The 16,375-nt window shown below is 72.8% G+C and overlaps 3 protein-coding genes across 3 annotated transcripts in view; 1 reads left to right on the top strand and 2 right to left on the bottom strand.

Annotated features, from left to right (window-relative positions):
• Positions 1-4,422: 4,422 nt before the first annotated feature.
• Positions 4,423-7,667, top strand: GLIS2 (GLIS family zinc finger 2; the record flags this gene model as incomplete). Its single annotated transcript, XM_076350605.1, is given in 5 exon segments — positions 4,423-4,804; positions 5,123-5,299; positions 6,146-6,279; positions 6,534-6,652; positions 6,796-7,667. Coding segments are annotated over 5 exon segments (1,578 nt in total). The 3' UTR covers positions 7,584-7,667.
• Positions 7,668-9,762: 2,095 nt separating this feature from the next.
• PAM16 (presequence translocase associated motor 16) lies at positions 9,763-11,976 on the bottom strand. Its single transcript, XM_076350617.1, has 5 exons — positions 11,910-11,976; positions 11,376-11,460; positions 10,570-10,709; positions 10,100-10,165; positions 9,763-9,920 (listed from the first exon to the last, which is right to left on the bottom strand). The coding sequence occupies exons 1-5, from the start codon at positions 11,910-11,912 to the stop codon at positions 9,834-9,836; spliced, it is 381 nt and encodes a 126-aa protein (XP_076206732.1). The 5' UTR covers positions 11,913-11,976; the 3' UTR covers positions 9,763-9,833.
• Positions 11,977-12,433: 457 nt separating this feature from the next.
• Positions 12,434-16,375, bottom strand: part of CORO7 (coronin 7) — a 39,934-nt gene continuing 35,992 nt past the window's right edge. The window contains exons 13-28 of the mRNA XM_076350593.1: positions 15,658-15,753; positions 15,449-15,571; positions 15,186-15,318; positions 14,917-15,092; positions 14,731-14,839; positions 14,544-14,630; positions 14,286-14,428; positions 14,095-14,199; positions 13,866-13,951; positions 13,642-13,783; positions 13,439-13,528; positions 13,222-13,338; positions 13,006-13,141; positions 12,795-12,886; positions 12,614-12,700; positions 12,434-12,523 (exon numbers count right to left, since the gene is read on the bottom strand). Coding sequence (XP_076206708.1) covers positions 12,518-12,523; positions 12,614-12,700; positions 12,795-12,886; positions 13,006-13,141; positions 13,222-13,338; positions 13,439-13,528; positions 13,642-13,783; positions 13,866-13,951; positions 14,095-14,199; positions 14,286-14,428; positions 14,544-14,630; positions 14,731-14,839; positions 14,917-15,092; positions 15,186-15,318; positions 15,449-15,571; positions 15,658-15,753 — 1,728 coding nt within the window. The 3' untranslated portion in view covers positions 12,434-12,517. The remainder of the gene's footprint in view (positions 12,524-12,613; positions 12,701-12,794; positions 12,887-13,005; positions 13,142-13,221; positions 13,339-13,438; positions 13,529-13,641; positions 13,784-13,865; positions 13,952-14,094; positions 14,200-14,285; positions 14,429-14,543; positions 14,631-14,730; positions 14,840-14,916; positions 15,093-15,185; positions 15,319-15,448; positions 15,572-15,657; positions 15,754-16,375) is intronic.

Genomic DNA, 16,375 nt, shown 5'->3' on the forward strand with positions numbered 1-16,375 from the left:
GGAGGAGGAGGAGGAGGAGGAGGAGGATGCTGCCGCCCGCCCGCCACCGCCACCACCACCGGGGGGGGGGGACACCCTCCCGGGAAGCCGCTTCACAGCCCCGGGGGGAGCGCCGGGACCCTGCCCCGGGGGGGTGCGGGGCTGCGGGGGGGTCCCAGGCCGGGCACCTGCAGCTCCCCCCCCCGCCGTGGGGGTGGGTTGGGGGGGGGGGGCGGACGTGGCCTCGCTGCAGCCCCGGGCACTGGAGGGGGGGTGAGGGGGAGGCGGCAGGAGCGCGGGGCTCCCCGGGGACGCACAGGGTGGGTGGTGGGGGTGTGCAGAGGGGGGAGCCCCACTGCCCACCGGGTGCCGGGGGGGTGGCCGTCACCCGCTGTCCCCCCGCACCCGGGGCGGGTCTCTGACCTTGGCCGCGGGGCGGGGGCTGCGGTGCGGCGGGGGACGTGCTCCGTGCCTCTGCCTGGCCACGGGCCACCCCCCGGGGACCCACCAGTGTCTCCACTGTTTCGGGAGGGCGAAGGGGTGGCTTTGGCCGGGGGCCATAGGGCAGCCCCGTCCTGGCCCCACGCTGGCGGTGCCACTGCCCGTCAGCCACCGGTCACCCCCAGTCCCCATGACCGGGGGCCGCTGGTCCCACGGCCTCATGGTGCCGAGGTGTGGGGTGGCCGAGCCCAGGCTGTGCCGGCACGGGGGGTTTTGGGGGGCCCATCTGGGGTGACCCCCTCCCTGAGGCACCAGCAGCAGGGGCCAAGGGCTGCCACAAATTGTCCCCAATGTCCCCGAGCACTGCTGCAGGGGCTTGTCCCCTGCCCTGAGTGGAGAAACCCTTCTGCAAGTGGCCACCTCCCCTTGCCTTTGTGTCACCCTGCTGTGACCACATCCCCCCCAGCCCGGTGTCCCCATGTCCCCCCAACCCAGGCCCGTGCGGCTGCCAAGCCTGAGGGTCTGATCCGCTGGGCGGTTGGGGACCAGCCTTGCTCCCGTCCCCGTGCGGTCCGGCCGTGTTCCCGCGTGGAGGTGGCAGGGTGCGTGACGCTGGTGGCACTGCCGTGGGGCTGCTCCCCGGGGAGTGGGCTGGTCTTGGCCCCCCACCAGGGTCCCCGTGGTCGCCATGCGCCTGGGAAGGGGGGGACCATGGAACCGGCCTCGGCTCGGGGACCAGGGGGCAGAACCATGGCCGCTTCTGGGGACGCCTTTGGGGACGGCCGTCAGCCCGGGTGGTGCGGGGCAGTGGGTGCCATGGGGATGGTGACAAGCTGGAGCCACCAGCAGGACGTGGCCCCCCAGCCCCGGCGGGCACCACTGGGCTCCGGTGAGGAGCGGCAGTGCCAGCGCCACCCGCAGTGGGACGAGATGGGGCGGTGGGTCCCACGGTGGCCGTGTCCTGTCAGCGGCTGTGGGGATGGTGACCCGGGCAGTGGCGGCGGTGCAGACCCAGGCAGCAGGGCCAGATCCTGCAAACCCACACACGCCGCCCCAGCATGGGGGGCTTCCGGGCCTGCCCAACCTTTGCGGCGGTGCCAGCCTGCCGCTGCCAGCCCTGCCAAGTGCCGGCAGAGCCGTGCCGCCACTGTGGTGGTGGTGGGGGGGGGGGGCCTGAGCCCTGCCTGCCCTCAGCGCTGGCACTGCTCCCAGCTCGCCAAGCCCGGGGGTCACCGTCCCCTCTCAGGCCCGGTGCTGGCATCCCTCGCCGCCGCCATCCCCGAGCCCACCGTGCCGCCGGCAAGTCTCTGCCCTGTGCCCCCCCCCCCCCGCTATTCCTGGCGGGTTTTGTGCTGCAGCTGGGGCCGGGACGACGACGACGACGACACCCCGGCCATGCCAGCAGCGGGGTGGCCCAAGAGACCTGGCACCCCGCCGGCTGCACCGGGGTCACCCCGGGTCCCCCAGCCGTGCCGGCTGGCCGGGCAGCCGTGGGGGGCCTGGTGGCCCCCAGGGGAACCCCAGCCCGGCCGGTGGAGCTGGGTGGGGGGGCGTGTGGGGGGGGGGGCTTCCCCCCGTGCCCCGGTTTCTGTCCCAGCGGCCCCCGCCCGGACCGGGAAGCCCCTGGGCCCAGCGCCGCGCCGGACTGGTTTGAACTGGCATGGCGGGGGGGGGCTCGCTGGGCGGCCGGAGGGGAAGCTGGGCTGGGGCCGGGCTGGCAGCGCCTGGCGCGGGCAGGAGAGGCCTGGGGGGGGGGGGGGAGAGCAGGCAGGAGCAGGCAGGGGCCTCGCGCGGGGGCCGCAGGTGCTGGGGCGGCCGGCCAAGCCACCGCGGGGCTGGTCCCGGTCCCCGTCCCCATCCCGGCGGGGCCCCCGCGGCGCCCCGGCCCCGAGTGGGGCCGGTTCCCAGGAGCGCCGGCGGGGCCGCGTGGTTTGGCAGCTGCCCGCCCGCGGCCGCGCTGGGAGCCGTGGCGTCAGCGGCTGGAGGCCCCTTTCCCACCCGCCGCCCCACCCGGGGTCGGCCGTGGGCCCCCCCCCCTCCGCCCGGCACCGCCCGCCCCGGGACACCCTCCCCCCGCCCCCCCCCCGCAACTCCGTCCTCTGGGGACGTGGGGACACGGCCACCACGGTGGGACCAGCCCCAACGCCTCGCCCGGCCCCCCTGCGGGACCCCCATCTCTGGAGGGTCTGGGGGGCTGCCGGGGCCCTGTCCCGCTTCCTTGGCTGGGGGTCCCGCTCCGACATCCCAGCTGTGGGGTCCTGCCCCCCCCGTCCGTCCGTCTGTCCTCGAGCTGTGCCACCAGGCTGTGGGGCACATGGGGGGTGGCTGGAGGCCGAGAACCATGGGGGGCTTGGGGCGGGGACCCCCTACGGGGCAGGCCCTGCTGTGGGGCGCAGGGTGAGGACCCCCTGGAGGGCAGGGACCCTGCTGTGGGGCAGGCCCCATGGCTGTGGGGGCTCAGGAGGGTGGCTCTGCCACAAGGGATGGGACCCTGCTATGGGGCAGGCCCCACAGCTATGGGAGGAGGTGGAGGCTCAGGCAGGGACCCCCCCATTGGAGATGAGGGACCCTGCTATGGGGCAGGGAGGCCCCATGGCCACAGGGGGCTCAGGGCGATGTCCCCCCCGCGGGGCAGGGAAGCCCGCTACAGGGCAGCTCCTCCCGCCATGGGAGCTTGGGACAGGGACCCCCCATGGGGCTGGCCCCACGGCCAGGATGGGGGCACCACTGCTGTGGGGGGGTGCAGGCGGGGGGTCCCCCGCCCCGCCGACCGGGCCCCATGCCCCCCGCGGCTCCTCCGCATTCCTCAGCGTCTGAGCCGGGCTGGACCCCCGCCAGCGCAGGGGGGCCCCGCCGGCGGGGCAGGGCGGGGGCCGGGCCCCCCGGGGCGGGGTGGGGTGGGGATGGGGGGGGGCCCCCGCTGCCACGTGTGCTGGGTGCGCCGTGCCCCCCGACACGGCCCCTCGGCCGCCCCCACCCTGCCCCGGGCGATGCGGGTGGCCGGGGCGGGGGGGGGGGGGCACAGCCAGGGGACCGGATCGGCGCTGCCACGGGTCGGGCTCGGGCGCTCACTCCTGCACTGAGCTGCCCGTTCTCAGCCGCCTGCCAGATGTGTGGCGGCCGAGCTATGGGGGTGGCAGTTTTGGGGGGGGGGTGACAGGGGTGGGGACGCGGGGTGGCCTGGCACTGCGGAGCTGTCACCCTGGAGACGGTGGCGTGGGGGGGGGTCGGGGTCCCCCACCGTGTCCTGGGAAGCAGGGGGGGTTGCTCGCAGGCAGCAGCTCTGCTGTACCGTGCTGTACCGTGCTGTGCCATGCCATACTGCGTTGTGCCGTGCCGTGTTGCGCCAAGCCACGCTGTGCCATGCCACGCCAGGCCGTGCTGTGCCACGCCGTGCTGTGCGGCAGGCAGCCCCTGCCCGGCCCCGACAGGCAGCGGCGTTGGCCGGCGGGGAAGGGGCCCCGGCGGGGGAGGAAGCTCTGCCGCCTCCAGGGCTGGGGCCAGCGGGCTCGGCCGCCCGGGTCACCGCCGGGCTGGTGGCCGCCACCGCCCTCTTCTGCCGCTGGGAAAGGCCTCGCTGGGGCAGGCCTGCGGGGATGGACGGACCGACGGATGGCGGGGGGCAGAACAGGGACACCGCAGCTCCAGGGCTGCGGGTGCCCGGGGGATTTGGCAATCCCCGGCAAGGTTTGGTAATCGGCCAAGGGGCTGTGCTGGCCCCGGGGTTTGGTGACACGGAAAGGACATGCTGGGGACACCGAGCGGCCGTGGGGGCCGGTGGGGGGCCCTCGGTGCCATGCCCTGCCCTTTGCCCGCCGCGGGAGGGGGCCGCGGCGGGGTGGCCGGAAGGGACGGCACAGTCCCCGTGCCAGCACTGCGGCCGCCAGCACCCGCTTGGCCTCCGGCCCAGAGCAGAGACGAGCATCGACGATGGGCCGGGCTGGGGCGATGGTTCGGGTGGCACCGGTGCCCCCCATCCCCACAGTGACCCCCGCGTGTCCCCCGCAGCGCCCACCCCGGCACCATGCATTCGCTGGAGGAGCCGTTGGACCTCAAGCTGAGCATCTCCAAGCTGCGAGCCGCCCGGGAGAAGCGGGCTCCCCCTGGCCCCCGACCCCGCGGTCCCCAGCGCCCGGACGCCCCGCCGGCCGGGGATGGCCGAGGGGGGAACCAGGGGGGTCGCCGTGTTGTGCCGGCTTCGCCATCCCCCGGCCTCCTGGCACACTCCAGGCTGGTGGAGCCGCGGGATGGGCACTTCCCCGCCATGCCGGTGGTGGATCTCAGCCTCTCGCCCCGCTCCGGCGGGGAGTCTCCGGTCGGCAGCGCCTCGCTCTCCCCCGAGCGCCAGGGCGGCGGGGACCTGCCCGGCCCCCTCACCCCCCACGTAAGTACAGCTGTGTCATGCTCCCCCCCCCCCCCGAGGTGTCCTCAGCGGTAGGGACTGTGCCCGGGACGGTGCTCCCGACCTCGGCGGCGTGCCCGGTGCTGCCGGTGACACAGCCCCTCTGCAGTGTGTACACACACCCCGGGGTCGACGTCCTGCTCGGCCCGCCCGTGCCCCCCTGATCCCAGTGGCATCCCCGGGGTGGCCCCTGGGGGGGTTGGGGGGGGGGGGTGGTCTCTGGGGGGCAGTGGGGGTCTCTGGGGGGGTCTCCATCCGGCTCGGCTGCGTCCTCCACCCACCCCCTGGGCTCTGCTCCAGGATTTCCAGTCCCTGCGCTACATCGACGGCCTCCCCAGCTCCTTCCAGTTCTTCCTGCCGCTGGGGGCGGGGGGGGCCCTGCACCTGCCCCCCGCCGCCTTCCTGCCCCCCAGCAAGGAGAAGCGCCTCCCCCCCGAGCTGCCCCTGCCCAAGCAGCTCGTCTGCCGCTGGTCCAAGGTCAGCAGGGAGGGATGGGGGGGCGACGGGGGGCTGTGGGGGCCGTGGGGTGGTGGGTGGGGGGTTAGGGGGCTGTGGGGTGAGAGGGAGGGGTTATGGGGCTGGGGGGGGGTCCATGCAGATGCTTTCTGGGGCTGGGGGTGGTGATAGGGGGCTGGGAGGCCGCACAGGGGCATTGCGAGGATGGGGGGGGGGGGGGGGGTGAGAGTGGGGGGGGCCACGCAGGGGCATTTTGGGGCTGGGGAGGGGATGTGGGGCTGGAAGGCCATGGCAGAGCTCTGTGGGGCTTGCGGGGGGGGGATACGGGACTGGGGGGGCAAGTGGGGACAGCTGAGGGCTGGGGGGGGCGGTGATGGGGAGCTGGGGGCCATGTAGTGGGGCTGGGGGCTTGATATGGGGCTGGGGGGGTTGTGCAGATGCTTTATGGGGCTGGGGGTGGTGATAAAGGGCCAGGAGACCACGCAGGGGCATTGCGAGGATGGGGGGGGAGGATTGGGGGGGGGGAGAGTGGGGGGGGCCACACAGGGGCATTTTGGGGCTGGGGAGGGGCTGTGGGGCTGGAAGGCCATGGCAGAGCTCTATGGGGCTTGCGGGGGGCAATGTGGGGCTGGAGGGGGGTTGATGGGGAGCTGGGGGCCATGCAGGGATGCTGGGGGGGGGGGGGTGATACAGGGCTGGGGGGGTGTAGCGCAAAGGGCCATTTCCATCTCCCCAGATGCTGGTGCTGCTGCATACGGGGTACGGGTAGGAGCTGGGGGGGGGGGGGGGGGGCGAGGGGCAGGGGCTGGCCCCGGTGGGGGTCCCGCACCCCACCAGGCCCCCTCACCCCCAGCCCCCTGTCCGCAGTGCAACCAGTTCTTTGACCTCCTGCAAGACCTGGTGGACCACGTCAACGACTTCCACGTCAAGCCCGAGAAAGACGCGGGGTACTGCTGCCACTGGGAGGGCTGCGCCCGCCACGGCAGGGGCTTCAACGCCAGGTGGGCGGGGGGGGGCTCCGGGCACTGTTGGGGGGGGGGGGGGAGCTCTGGGGGGGCTGCTCTGAGTCGCTGTGGGGAGACAGGAGCCCAGCACTGGGGGCTGCGCAGGGGGTCTCCATCCATCCAGCCCTCGGGTGCGAGGTCCTGGGGGGCTGGATGTCCCTGTCCCCCCACCCCATAGCCAGGGCGCGGGGACAAGAAGACGCCCTGGGGGCTGGGGCCGTCCCCCGTGACGTACCCCCCGCCCCTGGCAGGTACAAGATGCTGATCCACATCCGGACGCACACCAACGAGAAGCCGCATCGCTGCCCCACCTGCAACAAGAGCTTCTCCCGCCTGGAGAACCTGAAAATCCACAACCGCTCGCACACAGGTCAGCGCCGGCCACCGCGCTCGCCCGGGGGAGCGGGGAGGCTCTTGGGGGGGGGGGGTGGGGACGGACGACACACGGACACACAGGGGACCCGGCAGGGCTGGCCGTGCCCCCGGCAGACCCGGCGCTGTGCCATCCCGCAGGCGAGAAGCCCTACATCTGCCCCTACGAAGGCTGCAACAAGCGTTACTCCAACTCCAGCGACCGCTTCAAGCACACCCGCACCCACTACGTGGAGAAGCCCTACTCCTGCAAGATGCCGGGCTGCCACAAGCGCTACACCGACCCCAGCTCCCTCCGCAAGCACATCAAAGCCCACGGCCATTTCGTCTCCCCCGAGCACCCGGAGATGCTCAAGGTCCACCCGCCTCCCAAAACGCCCCTGGGTTTGGCGGAGGTGCCCTACGTTAACGGGGCGCAGCTCGTGATCCCTAACCCCGCCGCCCTCTTCGCTCCCCCGGGGCTGCCGGCGTTGCCCATCCCTTTGGCGCCGGCACCGCTCGACCTCAGCGCCTTGGGCTGCGGGGCTGCCGGCGCCCTGCCTGCCCTGCCGGGCCCCGTCCTGCCCCTCAACGGCGGTCCCTTGAACTTGGCCAAGAGCCCGCTGCTGCCCTCGCCCTTCACGGCGGGGCTGGGGCTGCCCGTCATGTCGCTGCTGGCCGGCGGGGCCAAGGCCGAGGGGGAGAAGGGCAGCGGGGCCGAGGGGCGGCCACCCAAGGCGGGCAAGGGGCCGGAGAGCCGGAAGGAGAGGTGCGAAAGGACGGAGCTGGGGCGGCCGCGGGCCCCCCCTGAGAGCTTGGCGCTGCTGCCGGGGGCCGTGCTCGACCTCTCGGCCGGCGTCAGCTCGGGGGGCAGCCCCGAGGCGCTGCCGCCCGGCTGGGTGCTCATCCCCCCCGGCTCCCTGCTGCTCAAACCCGCCGCCGTGAATTGAGGGGCCCGACGATGCCCGGGGCCGGCTGCTGGCCCGGCGGGCAGATCCCGCTCCCCGGGGATGGGGGGGGGTATCGCCCCCTGCTCCGCGTCCCCCCACACCCCCCCACCCCGCAGCCCCCCCCACCCCCAGCGGGGCCTCGCTCGCGCTTTTAACCATCACGAAAGAAGAACGGACTCTTCTGAGAAAAGCAATAATCCCTCGGCGGCGGGAGCCAGCCGCGACCCCGTGCCGGGGGCAGCCCTGGGGGTATGGGGGGTGTCCGTCCCCCCCCCGGCCTGGGCAGCTGGAGACGCCGCTATTTATTTCTCGACCAGCCCCCTGCTCTGACGGGGCCCCAGTTGGGCTCATCTGCTGCCGCCGACTCGGCGTCTCCCTGCCCGAGGCCTCGGCACTGCCGGTGTTGGTGTGGGGGGGCCGCAGCCCCCGGCCTCCTGCCGTGGGGACAGTGGGGTGACAGCTTGGGGACCGACCACTCCCGCAGCCCCGAGCTGCGCCCGGCCGTGCCGTCTGACCCCACCTGGCTGGCACGGCTGCGGGCGGTGCCGCGGCCGCGACACCTCGGCGCGGTCCCTGCCGTGCCAGGCCCAGCTGGCTGGGCGCACGCCGGCCCGGCGCCTGCCCACATCCCTCCCGCTCGGCGGCCGCCCTCGTCCCCCGCCACCTCCCCGGCCTTCCCCGTGACAAGGCACACGGCTGCATGTGCCGCTCGCCGCGCCGGCTCCGCGCCGGGGCAGAGCCACCCTGTTTAGCTACGTTCATACCTAACCATGTACCGCAAGCGCATGCAGGCAGCAGGCAGCGCGGGCAGGACTCCAGGCGCCGGCAGGGCTGCTGCCGACGGAACCTTGGCACCGGCTGGCGGGACACCCGCTCCTCGGGACGCGCCGGCTGCCCGCCCGCCCCCCTGGTCCCCACAGCGAGGTTCCCCGGTGAGCCCCCCCCCCCCACACCCGGGGCCACGGGGCAGCGTCGGGGCGGGCAGGACGCTGCTGCAGTGCCGGGAGCGGGCAGCGTGCCCGGCCCTCCGCGCGAGCGGAGCCCGGAGCCTTCCCCTGGCACACGCAGGGGGCCCCACGTGCCTCCCGCTGCCGGGCAGGACCCCCACCCGTGGCCTTCTCCGAACTGGGGTGTGTGTGGGGGTGTGTGTGGGTGGGGGTGTCCCCCCCAATCCTGCCCCCTCCCCACCGGAAGGAGCCCCCGGCCACGCGCGCCCCGCGGGGAGCCGGTCTCCCCGCCCTCACCCTCCTGGGGCCGGGGCGCGGCGGCCGCCCGGCGCTGCCACAGCCCCAGCATGGCCGCGGGCCATCGACCAAGGCCGCCCCGGCCGGTGTACGTCTCCTCGCTCCTTCGTCGGTTCGTTGTTGCACATTCCAGGACATCAGTATTTTAACGGTCTCGAAGTGCCTTTCTATCGTAGTTTCTGGGTTGTTTTTATTTTCCTCCTGTTGGGCTCCATCGCTGTTAGCATAGCGTTTAAGGACTGCAGAAGTTAAGAGATAAGCTAACGACTATAACACTATATTCCTCCAGGGGAGAGGAAGTTTATTAAGAAAACAATAAAGTGAAGTTGAAGTAAGTTCCTGTTTCAGTCCGCGATGGCGGCGAGGGCCACGATGAGCCCGAGGTGGGGACAAAGCCAAGGGACAGAGGGGTGCTGGAGGTGACAGGCGTGATCTCGGGGTGGGGGGGACACACGGCTGGCTGGGGCAACCCCGCTGCCGGTGAAGCCCTGCCAGGGTCTGCGGGATGAGCCGTGGCGGGGGACAGCTCAGTGCGGCGGCGTCCCCCAGCCCCTCGCCCCGACCCAGCAGCTGTCCCGGCTGCCCGCCCGCAGTGGGAAAAAGGTAACGGCGTTCCCGTGGTACGGAGCCAGAGGTATCCGTGCGCTCAGGCCAAGAGCATCCGGTCACACCACGAAAATAGCTCCCGCAGCCTCCCTTCCCTGGGTGCCATTTGAGCCCTGGCAGCCCTCGGGTGCCCCGGGGAACACCCCTTCTTCCCCAGCCGCCTCCCTCCTCCTCCTCCTCCTCCTCCTCCTCCTCCTCCTCCTCCTCCTCCTCCTCCTCCTCCCCAGGTCAAAACCCAGCCCCTGGCAGGGGCCGATCCCCTCCGGGGCAGCGGGCAGAGGTGGGCAAGTCTCCTCTCCCTCCCCCCGGGCGCAGAGCAGCCAGGCCAGGCCAGGACACGGTATTTATTGGCTACCTATAAGTTAAGGGTGAGGGACACGGGGCGTGGGGGCGGCAGGAGTCACGTCTCGGCTTTCCACCCCTTCTCCTTCTCGTCCTTGGCCTGGATGCGGAGCTCCTCGTCTAGCCGCTCCTTGGCTCTCACCACCTGCGGGACACGGGGACGGGCTGACAGGGTGACAGGCCGCTGCCGCCGCCCCCTCCCCTCCCTGCCTCATCCACGGCGACGCTCAGGCTCTGCTCTCTCCCGAATCCCAGGCAGGGGAAGGTGCCGAGGGCCAGGGCTGGGGGCCAGCGCGGCCCCCCTCCTCTCCTCCCTTTGCTCACCTTGGACTGCAGGTAGAAGGAGCCTCCCACCGACTTGTCGTTCACCTTGAACAAGTGGTCGTAGTTCTGCCGAAGAGAAGTTCCCCGTCAGATTCATCTCCGCCCTCCCCGGCCCCGACCCCCCGCCGGCCTCCCGCTCCCCGTGGCGGTGCTGGAGGTGACGAGTGCGATCTTGGGGACACGGCTGGCTCTGCTCGACCCCCCGCAGCGGGGGCACCTCCGGGGAGCCCAAGTCCCCTTCCCCGAGCGGCAAACGCAGGGGCCGAGCCCGGCAGGCTGCTAATGCCCACGAGCCGCCGGCACGCTCCTCCAGCTGGGGCAGGGAAACCTCAAACTGGGATCGACTGGGCCCGGGGACAGCACCCACACTCCCTCCGGGGCCCAGTCGTCACCCCCGTGCCAGGCAGCAGCCGCGGGGAGGGCAGGGCCCTGCCGGCACCGTCTCTCCTCAGCTCCGAGGGAGCCCCTACCTTCTGGATCTCCTCCGGGTTGAGGTTCGAGACGTTGAGGATCTGCTGAGCTTCCTGGAGGCTGATGCCGATGATCCTGGAGGCGGCGGCGGACTGGGGCCTCTCTGAGCGTCCTCGCGCGTCTGCTGCCGCTCGGCTCGCTGCCCGGAGACACCGAGGGCGTGAGTCCCCCCAGTGCTGCCCCCCCCCACCGGGGATCCCCAGGCCTCGGGCAGGGGCTGGGCAGCAAAGCCCGTGGGCTCCAAGGTGCTCAGATCCCAGTTTTCACCCCTCTGCCCTCCTCACGCTGCCTCCAGCCCTCGGGGGTCACCCAGATGAGGTCCCCGCTGCTGGGGAGGTGGCAGGAACCGGTGGGGTGGGGGGGGACGGACACTCGTTGGCTGTCGGCGCCCACAGCGAGCCAGGCCGCAGGCAGGGCAGGGCGGGGGCTGCCGTGGCCTGGGGGACCATACCGCTCTGCTCTTTGGGGCTGCCGGGATGTCTCAGAGCCTGGCAGCGGTGCTGGGGTCGGGCTGGTGCCTGGGACGGGCTGCTGGCAGCCCCGGCCCGAGCTGAAACGGCTTTAGGCCGGCGCCAGGATGCGGGTGCTGACTGTCGCCCTGCGACAAGCCTGGCAAGCGTCCCCTCCGGGCACAGCCCCGGGGGAGGGGGGGGAGGAGGGACGGGGAGCAGCGGGGTGCCCCAGGGAAGGGGATGGGGGTGCCCCAGACAGCGGTAGGGATGCCGTGTGGTGCCCAGCACCGTGGGCACACTCCGCGCGGGGAGTGGCACCCCACGCCGGGGGTGGCGGCAGCTCGGCTCGTTACCTGCGAACTCCTGGCGCAGCGCCCGCATGAAGGCCCGTCCGACCACCTGGGCCCCCACCAGGATGATCTGCGCCAGGTACTTGGCCTGCGGGGACACCCTGCTGTCACAGCCGCCCCGGGGCCCTGTCCCCAGCCGGGCCCTTTGCCCCCGTCGCCTCTCCCCGAGCCCTGCCCGGCCCCGGCCCTGTCCCCCCGGGGTCCTGCCCCACCGCTCCCCGGCTCCTGTCACACCGTGGCCTTGCCCAGCCCCGGCCCCGGCCCCCCAGAACCAGCTTCCTCGCACCTCCCCGGGCCCCGTCGTCCCCCCGCCCGGGCCCTGCTCAGCATCATCCTCCGCCTCCCCGGGCCCCGTCCCTCCGTCCCCGGGCCCTGCCCGGCCCGGTCCTCCGCCTCCCCGGGCCCCGGGCCCTGTCCCTCCGTCCCCGGGCCCTGCCCGGCCCGGCCCCGCCGCCTCCCCGGGCCCCGTCCCCCCGGCCCGGCCCGGCCCCGCCGCCTCCCCGGGCCCCGTCCCCCCGGCCCGGCCCCTCTCCTCACCATGTCCCCGCCGCCGCTTCCGCCCCCGGCGGTCACGGGGTCAGGGAGCGAAGGTCGCGTCGGTCACCGAGGCGGCGGCAGCGCGGGACGGAGCGCCCCTTCCCCCGGGTACAGCGCCCCCTGGCGGCCGCGCCGCCCCCCCCCGAGGGCCCGCCGCTGGCTGGCGGGGCCGCGCCGCGCATGCGCAGAGAGCGGGCGAGGCCCAGGTCGCGGCCTGCCCGCCGAGCCGGTCCCGTGCGCCCCCCCCCGCCCGGTCCCCGGTGCCTCCCCTCCCCTCCCCCCCCGCCCCCCCCGGCCCGGAATCACGGGAGGAGACGGGTGCTGGTGCAGCGGCTTTAATAGCGGGGCCTGCCCGCGGTGGGCATGGGGTCCAACGCCGCTGCCCGGCCCGGTGCGGGGCGCGGCCCTCGGCCCTGCCGCGCCCCCCCACCTCAGCTGGGCCGGGCCCGGCCGCGCCTCCTCCTCCTCCTCCTCCTCCTCCTCCTCCTCCTCCTCCTCCTCCTCTTCTTCTTCCTCTTCTTCCTCCTCCTCCTCTTCTTCGTCCTCCCTGCCGGGCCCGGGCGGGTGCGGCGGTCCCCGGCATGGTCCTCGGGGTGCCGGGGTCCAGCCTAGTCCTGCGAGAGGCCCTGCGGGGTGAGGGGTGCTGCAGGGCGGGACCGGCCCCGGGGGTCGTCCGTCCCGTCCCCCCCCCCCCCCGCACCTACCCACTCGTCCTCGTCCACCCCCTCGAAGGAGTCCTGGGGCAGCGGGTCGTCCCGGTTGCCCAGCCGGGCCACCATGGCGCTCAGGAGCTGCAGGGAGGCAGGGCAGAGCCGTGGGGCCCGGGGCATCGCCCCCAGCCCGGGCCCAGCGGCAAGGTAGTGCCCGGGGTGCCCCAGCACCCACCTCCTCCTTCTTCTGCTCGTCAGACTTCTCCTCCAGGTACACGGACGCAGGGACGAACTTCCGCGCCGGAGCCTCTTTTGGGGCCTCGCTCACTGGGAGAGTGGCGTCGCCATGGGGCAGGAGGGCTTCGCCCCACGGCTGACACGCACACACCGCCCCCCACGCCCGTCCCCGTGGGCCCGGAGCCCTCGCCCTGTCCCTCTGCACCCACCTGGTGTCATGTTAGCCGGCCGCAGGCTGGCGCGGCGCTGCTGCCCGTCCTTCCCCGCCAGCCAGGCGCTGCCACCGAGGGCCGGCTCCCACCAGACGCGGGTCGGCGGGTAGATATCGTCCTGGAAATACTCCTTCTACGGGAGCAAGGGGCGCTGAGGGGGGGATCCCCCACCTCCTACACCAGCCCAAACACAGCTGGGTCCCCGCCGCCTACCTTGACGCGTGGCACGTGGAAAGCCACCGGCTCGAGGGTGCTCTGCCCGAGGCGCAGCGCCCGGGCAAACTCCACCTCCCGCACCTCGCACGCCGTTTTGGGCAGGAAGACGAAGCCCTGATGGGGCGGAGGCGTGAGCGGGGCCTGCTGTGGGTCTGGCAGCGCAGGCAGGGGGGTCAGGGACAGGCAGCACAGCCCCGGCGGGCCCCCCTTTTACCTTGTGGGGTTCACTGGAGGTGAAGCTGTTGCACTCGAGGAAATAGGGGGGCTCGGGCGTCACCTCGTAGAGGAAGACTCTGGTGTCACCCTGGGGATGGAGCGAGGTGGGGGCTGGCAGGGGGGTGCATGGAGGGTCCCTCTGCACTGTTGGGGTGCTGTAGGTGGGTAGCCCCCCAGTGTTTTGGAGGTGCAAGCCCTCACCTTGCCAGTGAGGAAGACAACACTGGTGTCCTCATCGTAGAAGGGCAGGAGGGTGGAAGGGGCCACGTCGAGGCCGAGGACAGACAAGGGTCCCTCGGGCAGAGCCTGCGCCCGGTACAGGAGGATCCTCCTCTCGCTGCGGCTGCGGGGAGGTGACAATGGGGACACACACACACACGACGTCCCTTGGGGACCCCTGCCCCAGCGTGTGTCCCCCTCTTTACCTATCGAAGCCGGACACCAGGAGGTAGTCGCCACCGCAAACCCAAACCAGGCGCGCTCCACGGCCCCCCTCGGGACCCGGACCCTCCTGCGGGGAGTGCAGGTCACCCTGCCTGCTCAGAGGGAGCTGGGGGTGCGGGCAGGTGCCCGCGGGGGGGGGGGAACCCCCCCCCCGCGGGCACCTGCCCGCACCCCCAGCTCTCCATCCCGTCCCCACCGCCGTGATCGTACCTGTTGAGGCTGAGGGCTGCGCCGGGGCTCGTAGAGCCGTAACCGGCTGTCTTTGCTCACTGTCGCCAGCTGCTTCCCATCAGGGCTCCAGGCCAGGCTGAAGATCTGGGGAAACGGATGGGGTGTCCCCGCCGTGTCCCCTGCCTGGCCAAACGCGCCCCTCGGGTGTCCCCAGGCGTGTCATCCCTTACCTGATCCGTGTGTCCCTGCAGGCACGAGACTTCCCGCCCGGCGCTCAGCTCCCAGATCCGCACCGTTGTGTCGTAGGAGGAGGAGACCAGGAGATCGGAAGCCACGGGGTGGAAGCGGATGGAGTAGATCTTCTCCGTGTGACCTGGTAAGGGTGAGTGGTGCGTTGGCTGTCCCCACCTGCGCCGGGACGGGGACACCGCCGGGCTGGCTTCTCCCCAACGTGGGGTGCTCGGTGTGCCTCCCCGCGTGCCCCTCACCTCGGAGGACAGCTTCGGGCTCTCGCAGCGTCTCCCGCAGCCCTCCCTCGGGGATCCGCCACAGCCGGATCTTGGCATCTTCACCCGCTGCGGCACCGAAACAGATGGGCAGTGGTTAAGCCAGTGATCTGGCGCGCCTGGTGCCGGGGAATAGCGCGGTGCCCTCCCCCGGGGACGGTGTGCGTACCAACAGCAAGGCGCCGCGGGTCGAAGGGGTCCCAGGAGAGGTCAGCCACCGCCACGCCGTTCTGGATGGTGGGCATGGCCGCATCGGGGAGACGGCCCGGCTTGGAGAGCTGGGGGAGAGAACCAGGGGGTCACCCGCGCTGTGCCCACCGGCGCCGTGCTGGCCACCGCGCTGCGCCGAGGGTACCTCGAGGATGGCGATCTGGCCGCCGGCGGAGAGTAGGGGGAGGGCGACGCGCTGGTGGTTGGCGCAGAAGCCGTCACACTCGCCCGGCGTGGTGAGGCTGAGCCCTCGCAGGTTGGTGAGGTGGGTGTCGCGGTGCAGCACCCTGCCCTGCGTGTGCCGGAAGCGGGAGCTGGGCCCTGGCACAGGCAGGGGACGGGTGAGTGCCCTGGGTGCCCCCCCTGGCACGGCCCCAGCCGGGGGACGCCCAGCCCGCCCCGCCGCCTGCTCACCCAAAATGCTCTGCAGCGACTTCTGGCTGGGGCTGCTGGCAAAGCCGCTGGAGGGGCCGGTGCTGGCTGAGAGGGAGGTGGTGGCGCTGCCCGGTGAGGCCAGCGAGGACGGCGAGGAGTAGCCGCTGCCGTCCTACGGGAGAGAGAGCAGGTGGGCAGGGGGGGCCGGTGTCCCAGCCCTCCCCTTCCCTGCGGGACGAGAGCAGCGGGGACCCCCTGATCCCTTGGCACCCCTGGCACGCTCCCCGGCGCCCCGTGCTCACGCTCCGGTCGGCGTCGGCATCGGTGGAGCTGGCGTCGGCTGCCTGCAGCTGGGTGCAGGCGATGACGGGGGAGCTGAAGGTCGCCGTGGATCTCCGCGTGGGGTGCAGGCTCACCCTCCCCACCTGCCAGCGGGCAGAGCGGTGGGCAGGGGGCGGTGGCAGCCCCGGGCAATGCCACTGGCGGGGACATCCCCTCGGGTGACACTGACCTGCTGGCTGTCCCCTGCCCACCAGGCCTGGGCGCTGGTGGCCGGCAGCGTCCCGACGCAGTTGGGGAACAGATCCTCGTGGAATTCCTGGGTGGACTGTGGGAGAGGGGATGGGGTGAGGTGGGTGTCCCCAAAACCCTGCGGCCCCCGTCCTGCTGCCAGCTGGCACTGCCTGGCCCGGGGCACGCCCTGGCACTCCCAGGCACCCCAAGCCCCTCCAGCCGCAGAGCCCCGTCCCCGCGAGCTGCGCACCGAAGCCTGTAGGTGTCAGACGCTGCCTGGCGTTGGGCTGCCTCGCGCACCCCTGAACGCAGCCAGCCTCCGAAACGGCTCCCAGCATCACGGCTTCTAGCACCCTGCCTCCAGCACCCAGCCCCAGCACCCAGCACCCATGTTTCAGCACCCAGCCTCCAGCTCTAAGCGCCCAGCATTCAGGATCTGGCACCCAGGATCCTGCCCCCAGCACCCAGACTCTGCTACCCAGCACCCAAATTTCAAATGCTTTAGGCCGCTTTAAGCACCCAGCATTCAGGATCTGGCACCCAGCACCCACTGCACAACAGCACCCAGCAGGTAGCACCCAGCTTTCAGGATCCACTCTCCAGCACCCAGCATCTTGCACGCAGCACCCAGCTTCCCAAATCCAGCACCCGGCAAACCCAGTCTCCGTCACCCATCATCAGCACCCAGATTTCAGCCTCCAGCACCCACCCTCCTG

Source organism: Aptenodytes patagonicus, chromosome 13 (assembly GCF_965638725.1).
Source record: "Aptenodytes patagonicus chromosome 13, bAptPat1.pri.cur, whole genome shotgun sequence".
Lineage (NCBI taxonomy): Eukaryota > Metazoa > Chordata > Aves > Sphenisciformes > Spheniscidae > Aptenodytes > Aptenodytes patagonicus.